This window comes from Pithys albifrons, chromosome 3, assembly GCF_047495875.1.
Source record: "Pithys albifrons albifrons isolate INPA30051 chromosome 3, PitAlb_v1, whole genome shotgun sequence".
Classification (NCBI taxonomy): Eukaryota; Metazoa; Chordata; class Aves; order Passeriformes; family Thamnophilidae; genus Pithys; species Pithys albifrons.
In genome coordinates, this window is record NC_092460.1 from 18965858 (window position 1) to 18993111 (window position 27254).

The 27254-nt window shown below is 48.1% G+C and overlaps 1 protein-coding gene across 6 annotated transcripts in view; it reads left to right on the plus strand.

Annotated features, from left to right (window-relative positions):
* The first annotated feature begins 691 nt into the window (after positions 1-691).
* The window catches only part of FLNB (filamin B), a 72291-nt gene continuing 45728 nt past the window's right edge, over positions 692-27254 (plus strand). For 5 of the 6 annotated variants that reach the window (XM_071550834.1, XM_071550840.1, XM_071550836.1 and 2 more), the window contains exons 1-4: positions 692-788; positions 1891-2308; positions 25635-25883; positions 26883-26980. In XM_071550834.1, the coding sequence (XP_071406935.1) occupies positions 1960-2308; positions 25635-25883; positions 26883-26980 (696 nt within the window). In that variant the 5' untranslated portion in view covers positions 692-788; positions 1891-1959. Of the gene's footprint in view, positions 789-1792; positions 2309-25634; positions 25884-26882; positions 26981-27254 lie in introns of those variants that run through there. The other variant, XM_071550835.1, reaches the window with a different exon arrangement.

Sequence of the window (27254 nt, forward strand, 5' to 3'; positions counted from 1 at the left end):
TTGCTAACGAGTCCCAACCCAGGCCAAAGTCAATAAGCAATTAGCATCTATTAAAAGATGAAGTATAGGATGATAGGAGAAAAACCCTTGAGAAAAGGCTCAGCTCCACGTTTCCAGGCTGCTTATCCCTGGGCTTGACCAGCCTGTGTTGACAGCAGAGAGCTGCTCATGGAGGCACAACCTGCCCTGGCTGCAGGATGTCTATGCCCTGTCACTGGTTTTGACTCATAAATAAAATCCCCCAGTTAAAGTCAGTTTTTATTTGAATCATTCCTGCTACTTGGCTCAGCAATTTGAGGAAAGGGCAATGTCTGCTGTGCCATGAGATATACCTCAATATTTCAGTATAGTAAGTCTGATTTCCAATTTCTTTGATAGTTTTAAAACAGAAGGAAATGCTGGTTGAGGAACAATGGGAATTTAGGCATAACTCTCACTTTACCTCACCTTCATATTTGCTTCTTTCTTATTTTATTGTCAACAAATGATTCTAATATATCTTAGTCTGGGGAAGGATGTGTTAGGTCACTGGAGAGAAACCAGTGTCACGGTTTAGTGGATGCATTAGAATAAAACCCTCAAAAGAGAGTAATAGGAAATCCATACTCTAATTTTAGCTGAGTGGCTAAAGTAATATAATTATAACTAGACTTTATTGATTGTGTTTTAATGGACTTGTTTTCTCTGACAGGATCCTGCACCTTTCAGTGTGGCAACCTTGATGTAAATATATACATACACACTTCGCTTGAATTCGTGGAGCAGCTCCTGGTAGCGAAGCAAAGACTGTAAGTGTGTGCAGGATTGGAGTCCAAGGGGAGGGTGAGTGGGTGGGCACAGGCTTCCCTCGGGGCAGAGACACGCAGGGACACCTCACCACAGCTTTCACTGACCCAGTAACTATCATGAGATATCTCGGCGACCTGCAGATATCCAGCATGTAGCAACGGCAGCTGGAGTAGTTCTGTTGATTCTGCTGTCATCAAATGAGTCAGCGGCAGTCACAGTGTTGTATGTCAGCAGGGAGGGGCGCGCCAGGAAATCAGTCGCAAAAGTTGGGGGAAAAGGAGAGAACCCCCAAGAATTCAAGCCTTAAAATTGACTGGTTGTAGAAGATTCTATTTTCTTCAAACGGCCGATAGATAAAATCGCGTGTCGGCACAGAAGCTGCAGTCAGTAGCACCGCACCCGATGGGAGCAACCTCGGCCTCTCCCGGCTCGGGCTGTCCAGCATCCAATAATCCCCCCAGCCTAGAGCCCGGGCTCTGCTGACCCCGCTGCACAGACAGCTCTGCAGAGCCCGGCCCTGGGTCACCCACCCATGGCTGCCTCTACCCCCGGCCGGCACCCGGCTGGCGGCCTGACCCGTGCTGCCCGAGAGAGGCTGTGGTGGGGGGGCGCGGGTGGCTCGGGGGCTGCGCTGTTCCCACTGCAGGTTTTGGTTGTGTCTGTGGCGCGAGGGGGCTGCGCCCAGCCAGGCACTGGTACCAGGCCAGCCGCGTTGCCGCTCTTGCTCCCGTGCCGGGGGTCGCGCTCCCGCCCGTGCTGGGCGTTCAGCGGTGCCCCGGGGGCCGCGCTCCGGCTCGGTGAGTGTCGGCCCAGCGGGGGGCCCCATTCCACCAGGGGCTCTCCCAGCCCAGCCCACAGCCCAGCCCTGCCCGGTGCGGCGGGGCGCGGGAGGCTGATGCGGCCGAGGGCGTGCCGCTCCCGGCGGATAAAGCCGGGCGGGAGCGCGGGGCCGCGCAGTGCTGGGGAGCAGCGGCACAGCGCGGAGCGGGCGGGCCGGGGCAGCGGGCGCGGCAGCGGCAGCAGGAGGAGCGGGTGCAGGATCCAGGAGCGGGGCGGCCGCGGAGCTCCACACCCCCTCTTTCCTTCCCTCCCTCCCCGCAGGCGGGCGGGCGCGGCCGGGCGGGGCGCGGGCGGAGCGCAGCGGGGCGAGGAGGCGGAGCGGGGCCGGCCATGAGCACGCAGGCGCGGGGCCAGGGCGGGCGCAGAGCTGCCGATCCCGACGGCGAGATGCCGGCCACCGAGAAGGACCTGGCGGAGGACGCGCCGTGGAAGCGGATCCAGCAGAACACCTTCACCCGCTGGTGCAACGAGCACCTGCGCTGCGTCAACAAGCGCATCGGCAACCTGCAGCATGACCTGAGCGACGGGCTGCGGCTGATCGCGCTGCTGGAGGTCCTGAGCCAGAAGCGCATGTACCGCAAGTACCACCAGCGGCCCACCTTTCGCCAGATGCAGCTGGAGAACGTCTCGGTGGCCCTCGAGTTCTTGGAGCGAGAGAGCATCAAACTGGTCTCCATCGGTAAGTCCATCTCCGGCGGGCGGCTTTTGTTGTTTTCTCATTTTATTATGTTTTTTCCTGCGCCGGACCTTTGCCTGGGGGAGCCGTGATGGGCTCAGAACGGTGGGGGCTGCGGGCTCTGAAGCTGAGGGGTTGCTGTCGATTCTGTCTCTGAAGAGCTGCGTTTGCCGTAGGGCTGCCCCACAGCCCGACTGTCGGGGCTGGCAGTGCTGTGTATGCGGTGGGGCTGCTCGCAGCCCGACAGCCGCGGCTGGCAGTGCGCTCCTGTGCTCCGCGTCTCTCCTGGTCACTATTTCATAGGTGAGACTTTGCTTCCACGTCTTTCCTGGGGAAAGCCAGTGCCAAAGCACGTTCTTTGCCTGTACACCCAGTTTCCCCAGGCACTGACCCCCTCCAGCAGTCCGGCAGGAGGTGCGACTGGGGCGATGCCTGCTTTAACTGGGCGTACCTGGGCTCTGGTGGGGTGCTGGAGCTGGACTCCTCACTGCTGTGCGGAGATAGCTGTGCCGCAGGTAGTACAGGAGAGCGAGGAGACTTTTCTTGCTCACCACAGCCCAGCAGATGATGCCAGTGCTCAGATCAGCACTGATGCTTGCCTAAGCACAGTTATAGCTTTTGAACAGGGTTGCACTTTCTCCTCAATATTTCAGCTGCGGTAGGTTACGGTAGGAAATGTATAAGGAACCCTGCTAACCTCAGGCAGTGGGTGCTTTGAGCTACTGCCATCCTGTCTGGCATGAGATTTGCCTCTCCGTGCCATATTGGAGCATGTAATCGGTAGATAACTGGTGGCTTGTGCAGGAAACGAAAGCTGCTGGCATGCACGTCGGATTTCGCATGATCCCTCAGGAATGCATGCGGTGACCGTTTGGGGAATAGCTCAGGTGTGGCCACAACGTAGTCTGTAAAGCAGTAATTTGAATGCCTGAGAGATCTCTGGGAGGGAACATGACTGCCTTTTCTAGCTCTTTGCCAGATAACTCTTAACTGCTGCCTCCTGATGACTCTGGCCTCGATGAATTGCACAGCTGAATTTGGGTGAGTGCAGCTCTGCTTAGTTGTCTTAAATTCTTGACCAAGGTGAAAGCTGTTTCTCTTCAAAGGCTTTGGCAACAATAGCAAGAAAACAGAAACTTCTCCAGTTTGGGAGAGAACACCTAGCCATCTCTGGAAAACCATGTCGAGGTGGAGTAGCTGGGTACTCTATTAATGTGAAAAAACAGCTTTGGACAAGTAGCAGTGAGTACTGTTGGGTCCCGAGTGTCTGATTATCCTTCCAGGGCAGAACAGTCAATGTACTTGCAGGTGGGAATGGAGCCGGTGCTAATTGTTTACGTAGAGATGAATTCCCTTCTCACGCAGTGGGGTTCGAGTTGCAGCTGCTGACTCCTGGGCTGAGCTTTTGCTAACTTCCAAGCTCACCTTTCTGTGGAAGCTGCTGGACTAGCTCTTTACAGCCATGACACTAACACCAAGCCAGCACTCCTCTCTTACTGTATTGTTTGCCCTAGAAAAATGTTGCTGCTCCCACTGCCTTCCTATTTGTCTGTGGAACTTCCCGAGAGCTGTGGGTTTGGGAGATCAAGGTTAGTCCAGTCGGGTCTAGCTTTCAGTGACTTCCTTCCTAGGAACGCTGCTGCAGCAGCAGCAGCACAGCTCCCTTACAGGATTAGACTGAGCTGCAGGGTGGCTGTGATAAATTAAGGCATCTCATTGTTTTGCAGCTTACTTGCATTGTGTTGGCTATTTAAAAAACAAATAAAAACCCCAAACAAACCCTGAGAAAACTTAAAGCTTTGGTAGAATGGAATGACTATAACTACTAATGCCTTTGTTGTATCCCAGTCTCTGCATGGAGGGATGTACAATGCCATCCATGCTATGCCACCTAAGCTGGAGCCAAGAGGTAGCACAGGAGCCCTGCAGTACTGTCCTGGATAAACTGAGCCAGTCCTGAAAAACATCCTAAATGTCCTCTCCAAAAAAGCTGTTCTGAGTGAACCTTGCAGTGCTCCACTGGGCTGAAAGGCTGAAGCCCTTGGCACCTCTCCTGCAGGAGCAGCATCTGCTGGGATCACTACCTGCCCTGACTGTGTTTCTCACTGCAGGTTCTGAAGAAATTGACGCTTTCTTTTTGTTTCTACTGTTTAGTCTGTTTTGTGTAGCTGAACAAAACCAGGGCCATTGCAGGCCCTGAAGCTAAAGTGAAAAAAACCCCAAACAGTAAAGGCTTTAGGTGGAGAACTTTTATGACCCGGTTGGTCTTTAGGGCCTGGGGTGTTTAGGGCCAGCTCTGAGCCAGATCAACTGGGAAAACCTGACAGCTGCGCCTGCTGGATTTCTGGCATTAATAATGCCATCAGACCTCTGCTAAGTGGATGCAGTGCCTGTTCCAGTTATTATTTAACTTCCAGGAACATTTTGGAAGCCATGTACTTAAAACCTTTTCAGTAGCAAGATTTGGCATTCAGCGTTTGTCCATTTAAAATAAATCTGCTTCTACACAGAGAACTCATTTTAATTTACAGTGTCTGACCACAACCCTTTCTGGATGCACATTAGCAGTCCAGCCTCTCCTGCTGCTGTTACCCCTTGTTTAGTCTCTGCTCAGTCTTTTGGTAGCTTCAGGAAGCTTTTCTTCTAGGCATGAAGTGCCTTCACTTTGGTGCAACTTTGACTGCATGTGTGATGTCCTGTAAAAAAAGGCCATGAAGCACATCAGTGCTTTGTGCCATCCAGCAGAGATGGGACTAAATGCTCTGAAAAAGTTGCTGTGAGGGCAGGTGACTTCATGGAGTCTTCTGCTCAACGTGAGGTGGCTGCTGTGCTGCTCAAGTGTTAACAAGTGTTAAGTCTAGCTTTTTTCCTTGTCTGCTAGACTGAGATAATTGCAGATTCCTGGGTGCTGAGTGGCATGTGGCATGACAGGCACTGAGAGTAGGATGCCAGGAATGTAGAGCACAAGGGCTTTGCTCTTGGCTGAAGGGGCTGATTGACTCTACAGATTGCTTAGCAGGGAAGGGAGGGGGGTTGAAGCTTGTTTGGCTCTTAGCTTGTCCCTAGAAACCCTGATAATTGGAATAGAAGTCAACTGATTTAGCTTAGAAACAGAGGAGTTGGGTGTCTGAAGCCTGGCATGTGGTTTTTGGCTGTGTATGAAGTTGTCCCCAAGCTTGCAGCCAGCAGGTCCTAGGTATGTATTCTGGTGCTGCTCAGTGCCTGTTGACAGTGTTCTCGTGGCTACTGCTTGCCCAGCAGCCTTGTGTCATTGGTGGAGGAAACTGGCTTGTTGGGTAAAACTGCAGTCTTGGGCTGCCAAACTCAGATTGATCAGACTGAAAAATGTGGTTTTTCTGCCAGGTTACACTTTCACCAGGTAAGTGAGCTGACCTGGCTTGCCTTGCAACAGCAGGATGTCAAGTGGTGATGCAAGTAAGTGGATGGGCAGTGGCAGGTCTCCTGCCATGGCACTTGTAGCTGGTGCTGGACTTGGCTACAGTTGTGTGGTTTGTTTTCAGGTTTATCTTTGTGGTGGTCCTGAGTCTCATGGCAGTGCCTGCAGGGAGTTGAGTTATGCCAGGAAGGCGATGGTTGAGGAGGGGATGGCATTATAATCATGGTCCGTTGGTACTTTCCTTATGGAAAACTTTGGTGGTCTTGGCATATCCCAGTCTGGAATTGCTGTCTCCGACCAAGCCTAACCTGTGTATTTGGTGGAGGTTTGGTCAACAATCAAGTTCTTGGTGCAGGCACTGTGGTCTATAGCACAGACCTCCAGCGTGTGATAAAGGTGACAGTATCTTTACCTGTGTGTCTGGGTACCTTATGGAAATCTCGTTTTAGGAAAATAATTGAAAACCTACTTCCTTCCTTGCCTGTTGGTACACTGAAGAGTGACAAAATAAACCTTACATTTCTAGAGGAAAACTAATTTCTTCTAAAACTTGGTGAATGTGTTGTTCTCTACCACCTAGAGCTCGGTGCTTGAAAATTGAAACAAAGAAAACTTGTGTTTTCAGCCTGTGTACATTTAGGTGCCCTTCCATTTCACTTGCTGTTCTATTAACACATCATAAGGAGGTAGTAAAAATACATTTGTGTTTTGTCTGCCACTTATCTGTGATTTCCCCTGGAGGCTATTTTCTGGAAAATATTCAGTCTGTCTTGGTAGCAGATTTCTGCTTCTTGGAAATGCGACACTTAATAATTCCCCTTGAATATAATTTTTGATAGATTGACAGTGGGCCTTGCTGCTGGAGACTGGAGGTGGCTTCAGCTTCAGAGGGTGCTTGGTCTCCTTAGGACCTTCTGTTGGACTGCTGGTCTAATGAAAAAGTGCCTTTGCCTGAACTGTTCCAAGTTACAGAAAACTTTAAGGTGGCTTACACAGACTGTTCCTGCATTCTTTCACATATGAGCGGAAACTTGTAAAGTGATCAAACTTCAGTAAAATTATTTGGGACTGGTTAGACTAATGTGCTAAACAGCTTTTTCTTTTAAGGCAGTGAATGCTATGCCAGCTATTCAAGAAGGACTGAAGTCCTGACTGCTCCATATTCTAATGCCATATCCTGTATTGACTTACATGGGGATGTTTAAATCGAAATTATTTTCTTTTCTAGCTTACAGCTGGAATCTAAGAAGGTGGTTAGCCTTGTGTGTGGCCGTGCTGCTTGTGTTGCCAGCATTGTTCTGTGTCTGCTCCAAGCGATGGGAAGTAAAACAATGGTCTCTGAATCCCCCAGGCTGCAGAGGAATTCTGTTTTCTCTCTGCCCCTCAGAAACAAACTTGGATGTGCAGCTAATTTAGGCCTTGAACAAGGGTCTGCCAGGTTTACATCTTAAATGCACACTTAGCAAGCTGACTAGATGCAGGTAATGCTGATGTGAACAAACCTCTGCTGTACTGTGTCACTCATCAGGTCCCTGCCACCAGCATCAGCTGGACCTGTCTTCCTTTACTGCCTGGCAAGATACTCAGCTCATGCACATGGCACTGACCTGTAAGTCATTGCAGTAAGAGATGCAGAGCTCAGTGACCTGGGTTTTGGTGATGTTAGTGCTTTGTACCAGTGTGCCTGGAGAGCCTTTCCCAGTGGCTCCTGCTTACAAAGCATTAACCCTGAGTGTGGCTGTTGGTGAGATAACCAGGCTTTCTGTACAGAAACCTGTAGGTGCGTGTGGGTGGAAATAGGTGAGGATTGGATGTGGCAAGAAAAACATATACCAAGCATATCTCTTATGGAGAAAGGAAATGCTGTGTAGCTGAATGTTAACTGTTGGGGGAAGAATCCAAAGTAAAATATATGTAGAAAAGGGTAGGGGAAGACATCACCCAGCTTGTAAGGAGAAGTGAGCAGTCTGCTACAGCCTTCAAGGTATGGCACTGCTTAGTTTGTTGCAGGTTGAATTCACACTAATGGTGGTGGTGGTTGGAGAAATAAGAGTAGCAGTTTTCATGAAAATACTGTATCTGTAAAACTTGTGCTAGCTGCTTCTATATCTTTTCTTGATTGCTGTAATTGTGTGTGTGTGTGTGTGTGTGTGTGTGTGTGTTGGAGGTGGATACTCGCCCACCCTCTTGAAACCACCCACTGTGTGGGGTAAGGAGAGCTACCCTTGCTCTTCTTAGGAACTTGACCTCGGGTTCAGAGTTGTCAGCTGAGGTCTGACTCTCTGTGCTAAGCGAGCTCTGCCTGTTGATTTGGATTAATGCAATGAAGCTCTAGTGAGTTTTTCCCCTAGGTCTTGCTTCTGGGGACTTGGTGCAGATTTCCCTCCCCCTGCAAGGCAAAAGTTTCTGTAGCTTGCAATCTGCCTGTTTGTGTTCCTCCTAAGGAGGAACCAGTGCTCTGTAATCTAATAGGGAGGATTTTCTTCCAGATCATCATTAGGAGATAAATTCTAGGTCTGTACACGAACGCTTTGCAGTAAGTGTATGTTGTATCTTAACCAGATGGTTCTCTGAGCTCTGATGTGGTCTCTAACCTGTCTGTGAGCTTGACTTTCTGTCCCTCCTGCAACTAATTTTGGGTTTTGAAGGTATCTGTGTGGTATCTGATACATCATAGTGGGGATTGGATCTGCTGTGGGTTCAGCTAATGGGTTGCAATTCCTTGTGTTAGCGCTATTCTGCTGTAAGCAGTTGAAGTCTAACATCTGCAGTAAGATGTATGCAATGTCTAGTTCCTACTGTGGTAGTACATGGCAACTGTAATACAACGACTGCAAGAATAAACCGGATTTTTTGTGTTAGCGAGACCAAGCTAGGCCACTTCAAAGAGCAGCCAAACAAAGCTTCGCCCAAGTTCCTGGGGAAGCAAGGGTTGCCTGACACATCCTCCCTTGTGCTGAGTAATGCAGCAGACACTGCCCTGGGCTGCCTGAGGGTGGGCAGAGGGTGGAGCACTGAGTCTTGTCTCCCCTGGTGTGATGGGTTGGGGTTGTTTGGACCTCCTGCTGATAGTGCTATTGAAAGAAAGCAGCCACGTCTCTCTAAACTGTCTGAGAAGTGGCCACACATACAGCTGCGCTGTCTGATTGCTAGTGGGATTCTTCCTCTGAGTCAGAGAGGTGATAGTCCTGTGCTGTTCTTATAACCTGCAGAAACAGACAGCCAATCTAATGGGAAGGAACCAGTAAATGCAGAAGGCAATCTCTAATTGGAAAGCTTAAATTCAGCAGATACCTTCAGAGTTACTTTCTCTGGGCCACTGAAATATAGTAAGTTTTACTGATCAGTCTGGTAAGCTGGTAGTGGCAGAGCTTTGACCATCCGGGCTGGGGCCTTTCTTGCAAAGGGATAAGCTGTTTTCATCTAAGAGCAAAAAGTTGCATGAACTCTCCTGCCAATGTTACCCAGTAACAGCACAAAAACGACTGTGGGCTGCAATGACATCATGGGCTGCGGCTCCTTGTCCCTTGCTTCAGGTCATGCTGTAAATCATGACGCATTTATTGGTCAGTTCATTACTCTAGCATGAGCTGGCCAGGCTGCATGGCAGCACAGCTCCTAAATGATGGGTCCTCTGAGGGCAAGGTGGGCACAGGCTGCCTGCTGAGAAGGACAGATTGGGCAAGGGCTGTGGCAGCAGCACGTCCGTGCATTGCTGCGGGTGCTGCTGGCATGGCGTGGGTGCTGGGCTGAGCAGCCAGGCAGAGGCTGTCAGCTGCTCTCTGCTCTCCCTATGCTGCTGGGGTGACTCTTGCAAGCCTCCTGCTTGCCTGGGTGAGGTGCAGGCATTTGTAACACTGACCACATCCCTCTGCATGGCTGTTCTTCAGGAGCTGAAAGCGGTGGAGCCACCCTTCCTGCTTGCCCATGGCCAGTGCACTGCCACCCGAGTTTTGTGCTGCAATCTGGAGTTTCAGCTGTTTGTGCTGAAACCTGCATGATGAGCTCTGGGCTGAGCTGTTAAAGCTGCTCTGAAACACCAACTCCTGTGCTTTGCATGGGTGCTCTGAACACATCTAGATGTGGAGGCTGCCCCAGCCTGACCTGGGAGTAGGATACTGGTGGCTGCTTTCCTTCATGGCTGGCAGCCCACGGTGATGTTGGCCTACCCTGTGTGCTTGTGGCTGCCTACTGGTTTTGATTAGTCTGTGGCCCTTCTTGCAAGGAGACAATATATATGTCTATATTTGTGAGCCTATATGAAAGGGCACTGTCTTGGTTGGTGGGCCCAGAGCGAGCTGTAGGTGGCAACTGCTGAGCTATGTTGTGTACACAGCTTTGAAAGTCTGCTCTGGGGAGCCCCGCAGTAGAAGGCACAGCATACAGAGCTGTGCTGAGCAAACACCCATGATATGTGCATATGAAGGTTATTCAAACACAGAAGAGGAAATACTGTTCCCCTTGGCTAGATACTAGCATGCTGTATCTGTGCATTCTTTAATTGGTGTAATTAACTGTTTTGCTTTCCCTTTTCTGACAACTTTGCAGTAGTAGGTGCAGCAGTTTTAGTGGACTTTCCATAGACAAATAGTGGCAAGCCAGGTCTTGTAACTAGTTTAGGTTTCAGCTGTAAAACACTTAAAAGTGCATCTTGGAGTTGAACTTTATCTTTGTGCAGATCCTCCCTTTGTTATAAGGTGAGTGGTAGGAGGAGCTTCCCACCTGGTTTGAACACAGGAGCAAAGAACTTGGGCTGGAGAGTGTGTGTAGGGTTCTGCATTTGTCTCTGATGCATCTTCCTTGCTGGGAACTGGCAGTATAACAAGTACACCTTGTATCTGTCATGGGACGAAACACAGATCTTGGATTAATCTGTCTGCTTTTGATCCTTGCTACAGAACAGGAAACGCTGGCTTGCTAAACAAAATTGGTGTGGTGTCTAACTGTCATCTTGATGGTGCAACATACCAAGTGTTACCTCACCATCACAGCTAGACAGTGAATTTCTGCAGGATTTCCTTCTCTCTGCAAGACTTGAAGTAATTCTGCTTGTCAGTCTCCCAAATAATCTGAAGCCCAGACAGCTTTGAGTCTGCTCCAGCACCTGGATGCTCCTGCAGAGTCACTGTTTGCTGGTGTCACTCCAGTTGCAGTGGCTCTCTGAGCAGTTGTCACTTGCCCAGACATAGCTTGTTATCAAATTCTCTTGTAGGGGAAGAATTGGTGTCTGAGCAGACTGAACATACCGGCTGTGGGAAGACTGGGGATGCTAATCATGTTGTTTCAGCTTTGTTCCGGCTGTTGATTAACTGTGGTTGCATGCAAATACCCGATAGCTACTGTAACCACTAGAACAAGATCAATGATCTAATTAAAAGTCAAATGGAAACAGCTTTAGCAGTCTCTGAGAATTAATTCTTTTGGTAACTCTTTTATGCATGTGATAAAAATGCAGCTATGAAGAAATAGAAACACTAGGCTGATGACTGCCAAGAAAATTTGTGGTGACACTTGAATGGGCAGGGACTTGCAGGGCCACAACCCAAGCTCAGCAGTGCTGGACACTGCGGCTGTCAGAAGTCAGGACAAAGACATGGAGGCTTTTAAACTGAGACCACAGGACCCTTTATAGTGGTGCCATCTCGATGCTCTCAGTGCTTTGTTCTTACATAGCCCTGTGCTATCTTGTGCTGGCTGAAGTGAGGGATGCTCTTAACAGAGGATGCACAGCATTTGTGCTAGACAGCTGAACAGCTACATCCACTCAGTAGCTGAAGGGAGGACGGTGACTTGCCACCACCCAGTACTGCTGCTGTTGGAGAAGACCCTGGCTGGCAAAGGTCGGCTGCAGGTCGGTAAACCAGCACCTGTACTAATGGTACTTCCGTGGCCTAACCTGAGTGCTGAGCAAGAACAAGGATTGCCAGCTCAGTCAAGTCACTGATGACCAAGTGAGGTGTCTACTTGCGAGACCACAATGTCAGGGTGCCCAGGAGTGCCTGCAGATTCCCATGGCCCTGAGCTGCAGTGTACCCTGAGGCTCCCCAGAGCCGTGCAGAAACAGGCACAGCTTCCAGGTAGCCAGTTATGTTTTTTGCATAAAAAAAGTTAGAAGAGCCTGAGATAGTCTTCCAGTGGTTCAGGTTCTCCTCCAATACATGAGTGAAGAAGCCCTGATTTTATTCAGCTCACAGCCCGTACACAGCAGGGCAGCTCAGCACTGCCCTTGGTACTGTCACCCCGGATGATCCGTGGCTGCTCAGTGAGCATTGCTGAGCATGCTAATGACTTGCAGACATCTGCAGTTATAGGGATAGGAGCATATGGAACTCCTGGACAAGGGTATTGCAATGACCTTGTCCCAGAGAATTAACCACATTGGGATATACTCAAGTGAGGATCCCAACAGCAATGTACAGCCCTTTGGAAGGAAGCAGTTTGGAGATACTCGGTGAGGGTCATCTCATGGAGGTGGTTTGCTCTGCTGTGAAAGCACCATGAGCAGCAGACTGCAGTGAGGAACTGCTAGTTCAGGCTCTGGAAACAGTGGAGATGTCTGGGGTTTCCTGGGTGGAAAGCTCTGCTGAACAACACTTGACTCAGCCTGGGAAGGCCCCTGAAGTTGGTGGCATAAAACCCTACTTCAACAAATCCACTTCAAGTTTTGCTGTGGGTTTGTAGCCTAGCTCTGAGCTCGGTGTTTAAAGAGTAAAGAAATACTTCTGATATAGATAAATAACTGAAGAAAACTTTGACAAGTTTTAATTGCAAAGAATAAAAATAAACTACTTCACACAAAGTGCTGCAGCTATTGGTTGAAAGCACAGCCTAAGGCAGAGGAAACTCAAATATTTTAATTAACCAGCTTTATTACTTAAGCATAGGCTTTAACAAGCTACAGAATATTTCTTACTCTACCTATAAGATAAGTAACTCGGGCTTCTGAAGCACTACCTGGACAGCAAGAGTATTTGAGCTCAAATGTAGAAGCTGAAAGAAGCAGCCTAGTCTTCATCCAGGAGTAAGATAAACACCTGTGGGGCTCTTGTTCTGTCTGTCTGGAGGGAATAACATGCTGCTAAACATTTTTCATGGTGAAATGGAGGAATTGCTAATAAACAAGGTGGCTTAACACTGCTCCAAACCTGGTAGGCAACTGCAAGAGGTATGGGAGATCAGGCAGAAAAATTGCCCCCAGAGCCAGTGCTTTATTTTTTTGTGTTGTGTTAAAAATGTGAAATACAATAGGCTTGCAAATGTGAACAATGTGAGACTGCAGATTAAAAATGAGATCTTGCAGCTGGTGAGAATTTGGGTGATTGCCTGCACCCTGCTTGGTCAGCACGTGTGTGGTGGATGCTGTCCCTGAAGACTAGGGAGAACTGCAAGCTTGTGAAGTTTGGAAAGACTTGTGTGAAGCTTTTAGTTGGAAGATTTGAAGCCTCTGGAGAGGAAAGGTGGGATCCCTATGAGTGCTGGCTAGCTTGTAAATGCTGTTAGCAGCCAGAGCCTGTTATGGCTGAGCAGCTCCCAGCAAAGCTGGATTAGGCTGATGGCATCAAGTAAGCAGAGCTGCTTCTGCCTCTTGCTAGGGGCAACCTGTGGCAGGGAGAGTGGTGGGATGGCCACTGAGCAGAACCCTTGAATGGCACAGGAGAGTAGCTCCAGGGGTGAAGGCCAGCCAGCCCATGGCAGTTGGGGTGAGGTGGGGGGATCCCTCAGACTGCTCAGGACAATGAAAAACACACATGTTCAAAGCCAAGCTTTGCTGTGCAGTTGAGTGGGAGGAGGGTGAACATGGTCTCATGAATGTGCATTGCATTGCACAGCTGTGGCTAATGTGTGCTCAAGCTGTACCATTAATCCCATCTGGTCCTCTTTAAGGTGCTTAAGAGACCACCCGTGCAGACTGTGCCTCTGCAGATTCACCATCGCTTTCCTGCTTATGAAAGCTCCTCTCAAAAGAGGACTTGTCTGATAGTGGCTGCCACCGTTGGATGAATTACCTGGGCCTCAAGCCAAGCGTCTATTCCTTATGTTAGCGGCTTGTAGCTGAAACTGTATAAACACAGTGCTGTCGTGTGTGGGATGTTAAACACACAGGGTTTGGGTTGCCACTGTGCAGGGGTGAGCCTTGTATGATCTGCAGATGGAAGTGTGTTTACTGCTGGTTTGCACAAGTATACAAAAATGTGTTCAAACAACTTCACTGTTTCCCCAGAAAGAGAGGAAAGCTTCCTCCTTCAAGGAGCAGCTGCACTGAATATTTTTCTGTTTAAGAATTGACATTCTGGGAAGAAAATTACCTTCTTCCTTCTTGCACAGGGATGGTCATGGTTTCTAGTAGAGGGGAGAATAGATGTCTGTATGTGAAAGCTCAGAAAGAGTTAAATCTATCTGGCTTACACGCTGAAACATTAAGACGTCTTCATAGTGGTCCTAAAAAAAGCAGCAGTGCTTTCCTTGCCCATGCATGTGTTTGTAGTGACTGTGTACTGAGCATCCTCACTTGGTGTGCAGCTGCAGAAAGCGGCCTGGCTTGTGCAGATGTGTCACCCCCTCCTGATGGGCACTCACATGGCAATGCTGTGGCAGCAGTGCAGGTCAGAGCCAGGACAATGGCTGGTGTTAGTGAGTGCAGGGCTGTGCTGGTGCTGTGTGTGTGTGTTGTGTGCTATGTCTGAATGTCAAAATGAACTGGTGGAATGGCTCAGATGTTGGAGGGGTATCTCCAAAGTGACTGTTCCATCTACGGTGGGGCTGCAATTGCAGCGTGTCGTGGTTTAAAACCAGATAGCAACTCTTCCCCGCACAGCCACTCACTCACTCCCCTCCAGTGGGATGGGGGAGAGAACTTGAAGAGTAAAAGGAGAAAACTCGTGGGTTGAAAAGAAGATAGGTAATAAGCAAAAAGAAACAAGGTATTCATTCACTGCTTTCCATGAACAGGCAGGTGTTCAGCCATCCCCAGGAAATCTGGGCTCCATCACACGGAGTAGTTACTGAGGAAGACAGGCAACATCGCTCCAAACATTTCCCCCTTCCTTCTCCTGGCTCTGTGCTGAGTGTGACTCCATATGGTGTGGGATATCCCTTGTGTCAGTGGGGATTTGCTGTCCCCTCCCAGCTTCTTGTGCACCCCCAGCCAACTTGCTGGCACGGTGAGAGGCAGAAAATGCCTTGACTCTGTCTAAGCGCTTCTCAGCAGTAACAAAAACATCCCTGTGTTATCAGCATGGTTTTCAGCACAAATCCAAAACACATCCCCATACCAGCTACTGTGCAGAAAATTAACTCTAGCCAAGCCAAACCCAGCACAGCATGTTAGCATTTAAATATTTTCTTTTGTTTCTCAGGGAAATGGCTGGACAGAGATAGCTGACCTGCTGATACCTTCTTGAATAACTGTCATTAAGCTGCAGAGGGCTGGAGAGCATCTGTAACGTGGTACCTGGGCTTACATACTTCAAACCAAACCTGCTCAGGGCAGTACTGTCAGGTGCTCAGAATCAGAGACTACCAAAACTGAGACAAACCACAAATCTTTTGCGCAGCTAAAGTAACTGGCAGGGTGCTTTCTGATGTGTTACCAACCCCAGACCACAAAGTGCTCCAATCCTGCGTGCTTTGGTGCTGCAGTGTGGAGATGGGTTGAGCTGTGCAGGGCTCTGCGAATGGGGATTTCCCTCAAACAGCTCTGTGCCCACTGAATCACAGTCACCACCACAGTTCTGGTTTCAAATGGAAAAACTCAATCTTAGTGTCTGTTGTGGCCAAGGATTTCCCCAAACAGTAATCACTTCTGATAATTTCTAGTGTGTTGGTTTTGGCCTCAGAAAGTCCATCCGTTGCAGCTTTTGTGCCTAGTGTCTGTTGTGCAGAAGATTTTAGACAGCCCTATCTGAATGGGCTCATTTATCTCAGCAGGATTTTACATGCTCTTTCATATAACTATCTTGACCTACCCTCCAGTGTGAGTAAACATGCTGTTAGCAACATAGAGGTCACTCTGGTATCTGGAAACCTCTGGATTATTCGTTGCTCCTTTGGTCTCACTGAGGTGTTCTTTTCCCCCCAGCCATATCTCTTGCAACTTTTCATCTCCAGTACACTCTGGTGCCTGAGGGTGGACCTTCCCTGTCTTTTGCTTGTAAGCTTGGTAACCTTCCTTCAGTAATGTGAGATACAGCACAGCACCAATGGCTTGTCACCTAATGCCTCTGCCAGCCCCTTGGAAGGTCTTCGGAAGAAATAGACAGGTTTTTGACCTTGATGAGACCTGAAGTAACCTGTAAGATTTAGGATTACCTTAATCCTACAGAGATGGTTACAGCACTCTCACGCTTCAGAGACAATTCATAGCTTTGTTTTGTCACTTGCAGAATTCTGACTCTACAGTTGTTTTTATCTGTTCAGCCCTGTGGATGGAGGCTTAGCTTTCCAGTTGTGTGAACACATGATATGTTGTGAAGAGGTACTTTTTTGTTTGTGTGCTTGAATAAAATAACAACCTTGAGTTGATCGGATTCCTAGACAAGTATTTCATGCAAGGCTTAGACAATTCTGCATTTGACTAAAAGTTTAATGTCTTGCTTAAAGTGAAACTTGTTTTCTGTGAATGAGCCGGGGGTGTTGCTGACTCAGGTGTAGCTGCCTATTCTGATGAGAAGGTGAAGCCTTCCTGTGCCATGGCAGTAAATGTACTGACCCCTCAGGAACACAGACCTGGTGGAGGATCATTCCCCTTTTTCTCCTGCCTCATGCGCAGAGGAGGGAGGTGTAGTTGGTGTTGAGTCTGTTGGTTTCAAAAGCTTAGCCAAGTGTTTCTCAGCAGAGTGTGGCAAAGGCAGGAGGGATGCCTTTTTTCCCTATCCCTCCATCATTTAACAGAAATCCACTTCCTGGCATGTTCATGCCCCACCACAGGGACTTTCCTTCCAAAGTCATTCCTGGATGATTAATCAGCACTTGTGTGCCTTGTGTTACCTTGTCCTCATGGCTCCCTGGAGCTTCCCTTCTCCAGGCTCTGACCTTGGGGCTGTGGGGGTGTGTCTGTGTGGGTGCTATCCCACAGTCGTCCTTAAAGCCCCATCCACACTGCCGGGTGCTGTCCGGGGGCTTTCCCAGTCTACCTCATGTCTGCGAGGTTGATGCAGTTGGTCTTGGCATGATGCTATCCTGGAGGATGGGGTCTTCTTGGGCATCACCGAGCCCATGGGGAGCAGGAATGTCCCTTGCAGGCTTGGGCTCCCTTTGCACAGCAAAGCATGAAGGGACTGCTGTCCTGCCACCCAGCTGCCACTCATTCCTCCCTGGAAGCACGGATCTTTGCTGTCGAGGGGTTTGAACATCCACTGCCAGGGCAGTGCCAGCGCCGGGCACTTCCACTGCCTGCCCAAAGTGTAGGCAGCAGGAGCCGCGGTGTCTCAGCTGCTCCTGGGGTGGCAGCAGCACCGAGGGGTGGGTGTTGGGATGAGCTCAGCAGCAGGGAATGCGCTTTGCTGGGTGCAGGGACTGTGCTCGCAGGGCCCATTGTCGGTGGTTTTGGCGATGATGCCATGGCCAGCATTGTGCCGAGGCAGGCCCAGGGCCTGCTGCGCTGCCAGCCCTGTGTGGGGCAGGAGCTGCAGGTGGGGCATGGAGGCTCCTGTTGGTGCCTCCTGCCCCACGGCTGCCAGTGCTGGGAGCTGAGCGGGGTTTTGGGGTCAATGTGGCGGTGCCGTGCTGGCAGGCTGCCCCGCCAAGCTGGCCAGAGGCTCTCTGGCTGTGGACAAAGCAGCACTCATGGCAACTTGCTGCTGTACAAAGGCTGAACATTCTGGCTCCTTCCTTTTTTTTCCCCCTCAAGTAATTAGTGCAGCATTCCTGTATGCCAGCTCGGCTGGGTATCTGTGCCGTGGTCCTGCAGCTGTGAGTGGGGACCTGCTTGGCAGGGAGCAGCTCAGCCTGAAATAGCCAGTGTGAATGGCAGCTTTTATTCTTCTGTGTTGCATCCTTGCTCACCACTAACCCTGTCCCAGCAGCACGCAGGCAGTACAGAGCCCTCCGGGTGCTCACTGGAGAGATGCTCCCTGGGACCACTCCTGGCAAGAGTTGGGCGTGCTCTAACACCTGCCTGCGGCTCTTCCTGAATGTAAGAGTAACACATTTGCCTTCTCATATCATAACTTGGTATATAACTCAAGGCAGCAGAAACCCTAGGTGTGTTCAGACTGAAAGTGTTAAGGAATTTGTTCATAAGCCACCCACAGTTTGACTTTTCTTCCCACCCACCCCAACAATTCCTAATTTGAAATTCTTGACTTTTCTTTCCAGCCCCCTTGGGTGATTTCAGTTTCTCTTGGAGAAGCTGAGTTGGTTGCTGTAGCTGTTATATTGCTGGCTTAAACTTTCTTCATGTTCTGCCTTTCTCTTCTGCATGTGAGACATGAATGGTCTCTGGGTGCCTATTAAGAAGTTGGGCAGAGCTATTTTAATCTGTATTTTGCTTCTGTGAGCTCCACTTTTTATTCTTTACTGTATTAGAAGTCTCTGGGATATTTTTTTTCTTGCCAAACCTATACTGAAAGGACTGGATTTGAACGTATTTTTTCAGTTGCCAGTTCCTCCTCAAGAGTTCCTTTCCAGAGGCCCAACATGCACCAGTAGACAGGACAGGGTGATGGATGCAAGAGTGGCCTGAAGTTCCCTGACATGGTTGGTTTCAAATCTAGTTGAAATAAAAACTATTTTAGTAGTTTAAAAACCTCTGAATTGTAATAATTGTTTAATATCTCAAATCATAAGATGTGTCTCACAAAGGAATTTTTTTTTTAATAACCAGACACCCTGGTAAGCATAGAGGAAAATGATTTCCATTCCCTTGTAAAAAAATAAAAAACCCAATTTTTTTTCCATCCTCCTGTCTGTGCCCAGATCAGCATTTAGTTACTATTCTTACACCCCTACAGTGAAAGACACTCCTCTGGAAAACCTACCTTGTAAAAAGCTTACTGGACCTCTCAGTGTACATGGTGTATCACTTAGGCTTCCTGAAGATGCACTTCCTCCAGTGAAGAACTCCCTGAAGCTCGTCAGTGAAGCTGCACCTTGGCAGGGTGCAGGGGCTGAGCTGGGAGCGGGTGAGCTGAAAGCCCACGGGTATTCAGGCAAGCTGGGTGCTGAGGAACAGCTTTCCTGGGGGGGTCGTAGCACCACCTGCTAACACTGCTAAGGAGGGATGCAGTGGGGCTGTGGCAGGTCACAGCTGGGGATCCATGGAACTGGCCCGAGTTCCACCAGCCTGGTGCCTGTGGGGTGAGGGCTGCGTGTGGCTGGGCAACAAGCGATGTGCTGAGCCCTGAGGAGCTGGGAGGTGGACCTGGGCTTAGGGGTCACTGGAGGAAGTGGTTGCAGTATATTCTCAAAGCACAGAGGAGCCCCTGTATTTGATTTAAAGACATATTATCCCTACAGAGGATGTCACTAATGTCTTTAGCAGGCACAGTAAGCCTGAGAACTCATATTGTATACTTCAGCAAAGAATCTCTTTAGACAGCTTGCTCAGCTCCGTCTCATCTGCATACGTCTGTTTGTCATGCACACAGTGTGGGCCAGGCTTTTGAAGAGCTCTGTTCAGTGTGTAGTTTTCTTTGTTCCAGAAGATTAAGCCCTAATGAGTCCCTAATTTTTCTGTCCCTTGACTGTTGTAGTTGTTTAACTATATACATAACTATATGTAAGGTGAGAATAATTAGAGATGGGGGAACGCTCAGAAACTTAGACACCAAGTTTTAAAATTCTTACAGTCTCTGCGTAAGTGGTGCATAATTGAGATGAAATTTGTGTGTTTTACAAAGCTCCTTCCATGTCTGAAAATAAGGAGTAAGGGCTGCTGGTGATACTGCTCCTTTGTTTTGGGTTCAGGACTATGTATCTTGGGTTCTCCCCATAGAGCAAAAATTTAAATATAGAAAACATAAAAATTGAAGAGGATGACCTGTTTCTAGAGGAGCTGGATGCAAAGATAAGTGCTGGTTGTGGTTTTAACTTCTATGTGTGAAAATCAACAGCAAAACTTCTGAGATGACTTTGCTGAGACAGTGAACAATCTGTGTTGATTGCAGCATCAGCCAAGAAACTATTTAAAAATAAAATAAAATTCACTACTCAAAAGTTGTTTTTTCAGACCTTCATTTGTTTTGCAAGACTTTCACAGTGTGTATAACTAGCTCAACTTAGTAAGGAAGCTGTCTGCTTCAGTAGCTTATCTTGTTTCCACTAATTGTCCAACAGAGAATGACTTGCAGCTCTGCTGTAGGGCAGAGTTTAAGGAACATTGCCATAGTTCAGATAGTGCTTAATATGAACGCAGAGCAGACTTGCACATGAGCAAAAGCTACTAAGTTACAAAATTGTTTGTAACACTGAGTTTGTATTTGTGGGTGGTTTTTTTGTTTGATTGGTTGGGGGTTTTTTGTATTGTAGAATATAGACCTAATGAAGGTCATATAGTTAAAGCCACATGCTCCAGGTAGAGTTTAGGGATCTCTGCTGGATTAAATGAATGAGCAAACTTCAAACCAAAGCCAGGTTTCAGTTCTGGCACTTGCTCCTGGGGCAGCTGCAAGCACAAATTCAGAGGACCCAGCACTGGCAGCTTTCCACTTGGGGGGTTGGGTTGGGAAGTTTTTCGAGGCCCAAGCCATAAAAATTGACACACATTTGTCTCAAAATAGTCACGTTGCTGGCTCAGACTAGTCATGCTGCTGGGTGAAGTCATGGCACTTTAACATCTTTCTCTGTGGTTTGGGGAGTGTGATTTTAACAGTCCAAGTATAACATATCTTATTATTATTTAGTGTAGAGCAACAATTATAAATCAGTTTGAGCAGTTAAAATTTGGTTCCTTTTCAAGGCTGAGGCTGGTGGTATGTACTGCTGGCCTATGGAATTGCCATAATCAATTTTTTTGGCTGGTTGCCACTTAGTTAATAGGAAAATAAAAGGGGAAGAATTACAATCTAGACTCAGAGGTGTGATGGGGGAAAAAAAGGAGCTCTGGTTCAGTCTGTTTTCATCTTCACCCTACCAGGCAGCCACTTAAATCCTAATAGCTGACTAGGAAGCCGGATACTTCTACATAAAACTTAATGTTGTAGGCTAAATATAGGCTTTGGGTGTTTTTTTTTCTTTTTTAAAGGAAGAGTGAGTGCTTGCTTGTTCAGTACTGGTGTTGAGTCTGCAGAACAGCTTAAGTTTGGCTGGCAGGTTTTTCCCAGCAGTCAGCATGTAGGTCATGTGGAGATGTATCCCAACAGCGGGGCCTTGGCAGTGGGCTGGCAGCAGCCCTTCCCTGCAGCAGCTCCTGCCTGCCTGCAGCTGAATGGGGACTGTGTCTGGTGTCATGACTGCTGCTACTTTGGTGACCTTGAATTGCCATCGGGTACTCTTAGAGGAGGAAAGCAAGTTGCAGTTGGGGAGTTGAAGCAAAAATGCATGTTAAACAGTGTAGGTGAGAACAAAAGTTTGTGTTAAATCCAAACCTGAGCGTTTCTGACTTTTCTTGCTTCTTGCTGGTTCAGGACAGCCTGTCCAGCCATGAGGACCTGCAGACTCTCTGAAAGTGGTCACCTGACAGCATTCAAAATTTTGGGAGTCCACAGCAGAGTGTCAGGAGGACTTGCATGTAATATCCCCAAAATTCTTAGTTCTAATGAAAAAACCCAATAAACCAAACCAAAAAGAGAAAAAACCCTTCACCCACTGACTCTTCTAGATGGTATCTTTAAAGTTGTCTGTTTCCAGTTGAGATAGAGTCCTCCCAAGTACTGGTCTGAGGCAGGCAAGAGGTCCAGTGGCATGGGTTCCTGCTTCATGCCCGGATTTCCAGTGACATTGTGTCCTCTGAAAGTAGAAGTCCAGTGTCTGTCAGCATGTATGAGTCAGCTGTGCAGGGACTTTGATCTGCAAAGCACACATCTCCTGCCGGGAACAGGGAACGGTGCGCTCTGGCACGCCTGTTTAAGTGCATCTTGCAGATGTTTGTGACGTGAATAAAGCGAATTATGCAGATGACCACGCTTTCTCCAAAAAAGGTTACATTGAAGCTGTCTACAAGGATGCTGTAAGGAGTAGGCTCAGCTCATTAAATTATCTTGGCGGATAAGGTGTGACAGCTCAGTTCCTCCGAGCCCTGGGAAGGCGGGGACCAGAGGCTGTCTCCTGCATGGAGAAGGCTCCTTTAATCTGCGGAAACTCAGAGTAAACACACTCTGGTGTGTTCAGCTGAAAGCTGGCAATTTGTTCCCATCCACCTAACCCATTGAAGCTGAAAGCCAAATGCAGCTGGGAGTGGTGGAGATGAATTGTCAAGGGGCCGGACTGTTGCCCTGTGGTTCTGAAGCACTGGCCACAAGTGTTCATCTCTACGTTGTAAGTTCAGTATGAGCTCCAGAGGAGCAATTGAGAAACATGGCTTTGAAGGCTTTATAAAATATGCATTGTGTGAGTAATAAGTATACCTAAAAGTAATTTTCATAGTAGGAAAGCAGTGGTGCAAATCTGCTTTTTATGTAATCCATTTTTCAGCCTGGAATGGCCAGAAAGTGTCTTGAAGCAGATCAGGAAATGGGGGGGAATTCAGTGGAAAGCCAACTGAGCTGGGGTACAGAGCAATGCCTGCAGTAGTGATTGTTGGTCTTAAGTGTCATTGGAAATACATTATTTTTTTCCACTATTCCCACCCCTTGGCAGTATCACACTGACAGTGTGCAGTCAGAGCTGGTGGGGGATGCCCGCAAATTTGGTTGTACTGGTAGTGTTCTCAGGGCCAGCTCTGTGCAGCCTGTGCAGGTTCATGAACAGATGTGTGTCTTCCTGGATGTCACCTACATCTTAAAGCCCAAGAGACCTTGAGGAGAATGCACTGAATATTTTTAGTCAGTTAATTAAAAAGGCAGCACTGCAGCAGAGGCTTTTCTGAGATTTATGGCAGTGCTTGGAAGCCAAACCTGCTTTGAACTGGACTTTGGTCATCTCTTGAATGTGGAGGGCCCTTTTATATGGTGATAGAGATTGTGCTCCAGTGCTGAGCTGCTGGTGAGGTCCCCTGCAGGAAGGGTATGTGAGCAGCTCTGCTGGGTGCTGATGAGGTCTCCTGTCCTGCCCTTGAGTTCTTCTCCCTCTCTCCTCCCCACCCCAAATGAAAGCAGACAGGCCCTCTTACCAGCAGGCTTGGAAAAAATTACGTCATGAGATCCCTATGCCTGTCAGGAAGCCGGGAGGCTGTGAGGTCTTGCTAACTTGCTAACAAAGTGCAGTCGTGGTGATGGCACTGGCCCCAGAGAGGAAGAGCTGTCCCATTCCTGTGGTGACCTTTTCCTGTCATCAGGGCAGCAGCCCTGTGCCCGGCCTCTCTGGACGAGGCTGATGAGATGGGATATTCTTGCTCACAGTGGGAAGCTGTCTTGTGTACAGGCTGCTTTTTCCCAGGTCAAGAGCCACAGCCCAGCTGTGCCTATGAAGAGGGTGATGGGATGCTGGAAGAAGCTCTGAGAATGCAGCTGGTTGCTGCAGTAACCACAGTGCATCCACATGTATACATTATGTGCAATAAATACGAAATGAGTCATTCTTGAGTAATGTGTGTGTACCATTGTATTTAAGGTGTTTCTGTCCTGCTGGCTTTCCTCCCTGAAATGCTGGATAGCTTTCTGAAATGAGTTGCTTGTAGCATACCAAATTATCTCTATGGCCCTCTAGTAAAAATGCTGATGTCAATATAAATCTTAATCTGAAGCCTGAAGGTGTTTCTGGCCCAAGGGTGATGTGGTGGCCAGTGGTTTAGCCAGCGCAGCAATGTGAGCAGGTGGTCGTGCCATGGGGTGGGATGGAGAGGCTGCAGGCACAGCTGCAGTTGGGCACTGGGAGCTTGCACTGACAGTCTGGTGTAAGGGAGCATCTTCCCACCACTGTGCAGTTTGCAGCTCAGCTGGAAGGGAGACAGAAAAGGGTGACAGCAGGAACTGTTTAGTTGTTACTAGGAGACACACTGCTTACGTGATGCAGACTTTTACCTTGGAACCTGTAATTAAAACCCAGCAGGGCTTAATCACCTCATAGCTATCTATTGTGTATCTTGGACTGGATGTGCAGTCACCAGTCAAGTGGCAGGCACTTACCATAATCCTGTAAAATTATCAGATTTTTTAAGCATCAGTTTTGACTACAACTAAAATCTGTATAGAAACCAGACGCTAACTATGCAGTAAGCCCAAACACCATTCAAGGACTGAAGTTACAGCATTATCTGTTCAGGACATACTGCCCTGTTGTGAAACCACGTAAATATTAACCACTTTGCCTGAGCATTGGGTTAAAGGGAACACCCTGGTGCTTGATGTTCTTGGTCACTATGCTGTATAATCACTTGTTTTGCAAGTCAGAACATTTTTTGTATTGATAAGATGGTACTGGGTTACTGGTATGATCTCTGTACCTGAAGAGGAGCAGGTAAGATGCTCAGTGGGTGTTGGACACCTTGGAGGATTCTGCTTGTTAATGCTCTGGGTTTGAACTGGAGGATGCAGACCAACTACTGAACACTCTTACTTTTCTGGCTAGGACTCTGTAATATCCCTGTACAATGATTCTGGTGGCATGAGAGGGAGTTTATACAGCTGTAGTTGTCTTTACTCCAGCATCTGCTCCAGGAGCTGAAGAACAGACAAAATCTTCCAGGTCACTTGTAACTTCTGGTGACTAAAAGGGGTTTTCTATAATAATTCTCACTGAAATGAAGGAAAGAACAGAAAAGTCATGTGCTGTAACATGCTGCTGTGAATGAAAGGAGCTGTCAAGCTGAGGGCATCCCAACACTGCAGGAGAATTCTGGTTTGAGTGAGCTTGGAAAAACTGGAGCTGTTACAAGTATAATACAACCTGAGTAGCAGCTACAAGCCCAAAGGGAGGGAGTGCATCCAATCTGTGATTCCAAGTAATTTGCATGACTATTTGCAAAACTGTAGTGGTCACTTCGCAAGGCAAAACTGATGCAGAGAAGTACCCTGGCCCTGCAGACAGCTGCTTACCAAAGTCTGATCTTGATACCCAACAGCCTTAAACTTGGCTCCATGGTGTGCCTAAAGCAGAGCTTCAGCATGGCCACTGTGGTGATAAATTTTTGCTAGGCTAGAGTGTGACATGGAAAAGCCAAAGCTGGCTTTTCTTCTCTGCTGCTCTGAATTTTTATCGGATGGATGGATTTCTTGTGCAGGGAGGATTGTGATGGTGCAAAGGATCCTCTGTGGATCTCCACTACCTACTTTACCCATTATACACGGGTCTTGATGTATCTGGACTTTGCTCTAATTCTAAACTCTGTCTTTGCTTGTCTTCATTATATAGAAGCTTTTTGGTTTGGGTTTTTTTCTTACTATTTTTATTGCAAATTGTTGATGTGTGTGGGGAGACATGTTTCTGTTATGTAAATGCTGTTTCCTAAATGATGCTTTCAGGAATGCCCTGGGCTATTTCACCTCTGTTGCGATGCTGTTCTTGTGAACTCCATCACATGCTATTTGGCCTTTTTGTAAGGTAGAAATGCCATTACAAAATACCAGGTGGTACTTACCATCCAAATCCAAAATACCAGAGATCTTAAACTGCCAGTTCTCCTAAGCTAGGATTGTAAAGCTGAAGGGCAAGTCATACCCCTCTTAGAGAGCACTGAGCTCTGAAGGCACCTGGTGAACAGAGTTCTGCAACTCTTATCTTTCCTCCCCCTCCCATCTAATGCAGCACGTGAAGAATGGTGTCTCTGCCTGAACAAGTGCCTGCAGCAGCCTGGATCTTGTCCTTGATTATCTGGGCATGAGTGCAGGCACACTGTTTTAAAAACACGTCTTTCCTTTAGGATGGCGAATAATCAGTTGTATGTCTTTTGTCTTCCAGATAGTAAAGCCATAGTTGATGGAAACTTGAAGTTGATCCTTGGCCTGATATGGACCCTTATTCTCCACTACTCAATTTCCATGCCAGTGTGGGAGGATGAAGGTGATGATGATGCAAAGAAGCAGACCCCTAAGCAGAGGCTGCTGGGCTGGATCCAGAACAAAATTCCTTATTTGCCAATCACGAACTTCAATCAGAACTGGCAGGATGGCAAAGCACTGGGTGCTCTTGTTGACAGCTGTGCTCCAGGTAAGTCCTTTCCTCTCATGGTCTGTGTTTTCCTTGCTTGTTGTCCTTGTGGCTGCTCTTCCTATGAAAGGAGTTTTTCACTGCTGAGCTGGAGTAGAATGAGGCTTTCAAGAAAACCCCAGTCCAAAGAAGCCAGCTGTGGGAAGCAACAAGTTGTAAATGACTTGGCCAAGAGAAATTCTGGCCTGAAGCAGAATGTGTGATTGCATTATGGGAGGCGCCACATCTGAGCTTAGTATTGGATGCAGGGTACAAAGACACAAATGCTGGCTCCTAAGTGGAAGAAAAGCTTGTTCCCACAACACGTGCCAACAACCTTTCAACTTCAGGGTGCAGCAGGAGGCTTCATGTGTTCTCCTGAAATAGGATTGCAGAGGGAGCACAGAGCAGCCAGAAGCTGCGCACTACCTGAAACTTCAGCGTTTAGCAAGCTGAGGCTGAGCTGCTTAAGGCAAATAATGTGATGAAGTGCGAAATAGGCACAGTTTCCTCACCTTCTTGTAGAACAGCCTTGCTAGTGTGACTGCTGGTGCTCATCTAATTCAATCTGGGATGGTGTGGCAAGTGGTTGAAATTATTTTTACCAAATTTGCTGCAAGAGAGCTAAAGAAACATAAAAGATGCCTAGATGTATTTGTGCTGAATTTAGAGTGGTGTCTTGCACAGGTTGCTCAGAGAGGTGGTAGATGCCTCATCCCTGGAAACATTCAAGGTCAGCTTGGACAGGGCTCTGTTGAAGAGTTGCTGCATGGGGATTGGTCTAGATGACCTTTAAAGGTTCCTTCCAGCCCAAACCATTCTATAACTCTGTGCTGATTGTTGTCTCAGAGGTGTTTCAGTGAGCAGCATATGTTTGTTTTGTTTTGGTTACTTCTGCAAAGCTCTGAATGTCGTTTTGCATAGCAGTGTGATAAAAGTGGCTGTGGAGTTTGTGCTCGGTCTCTTCAGCTAGGGAAGCTCCTTTGCAGGTAGCACCTAACAAATGAAATGTGCTTGCAGGCTTGTGCCCTGACTGGGAGACCTGGGACCCGAAGAAACCCGTTGACAATGCTCGGGAAGCCATGCAGCAGGCAGATGACTGGCTGGGTGTGCCACAGGTAAGGCCACCAAGACATGGGCTGCCTGTGGGAGCACATGGCTGGCTTTGTCCTTGGAACTGGCTTGAGTTTAAATGGAGGAAAGCAGGTGAAGCTGCTTGGGCATTTCAAAAAGTTACAGTTAACTCATGAAATTGCCTGAGATGAGATGAACTGTAATGAAACGTACTATTACATTTCAGAGCTCTGGTCGTAAGATTTTGTGTAGGTGTCTCTGCTGAAGGCAACTGCTGTTGCAGCATATGGTGTAGAAGGAGGTGCCTGTGTGGTAGGG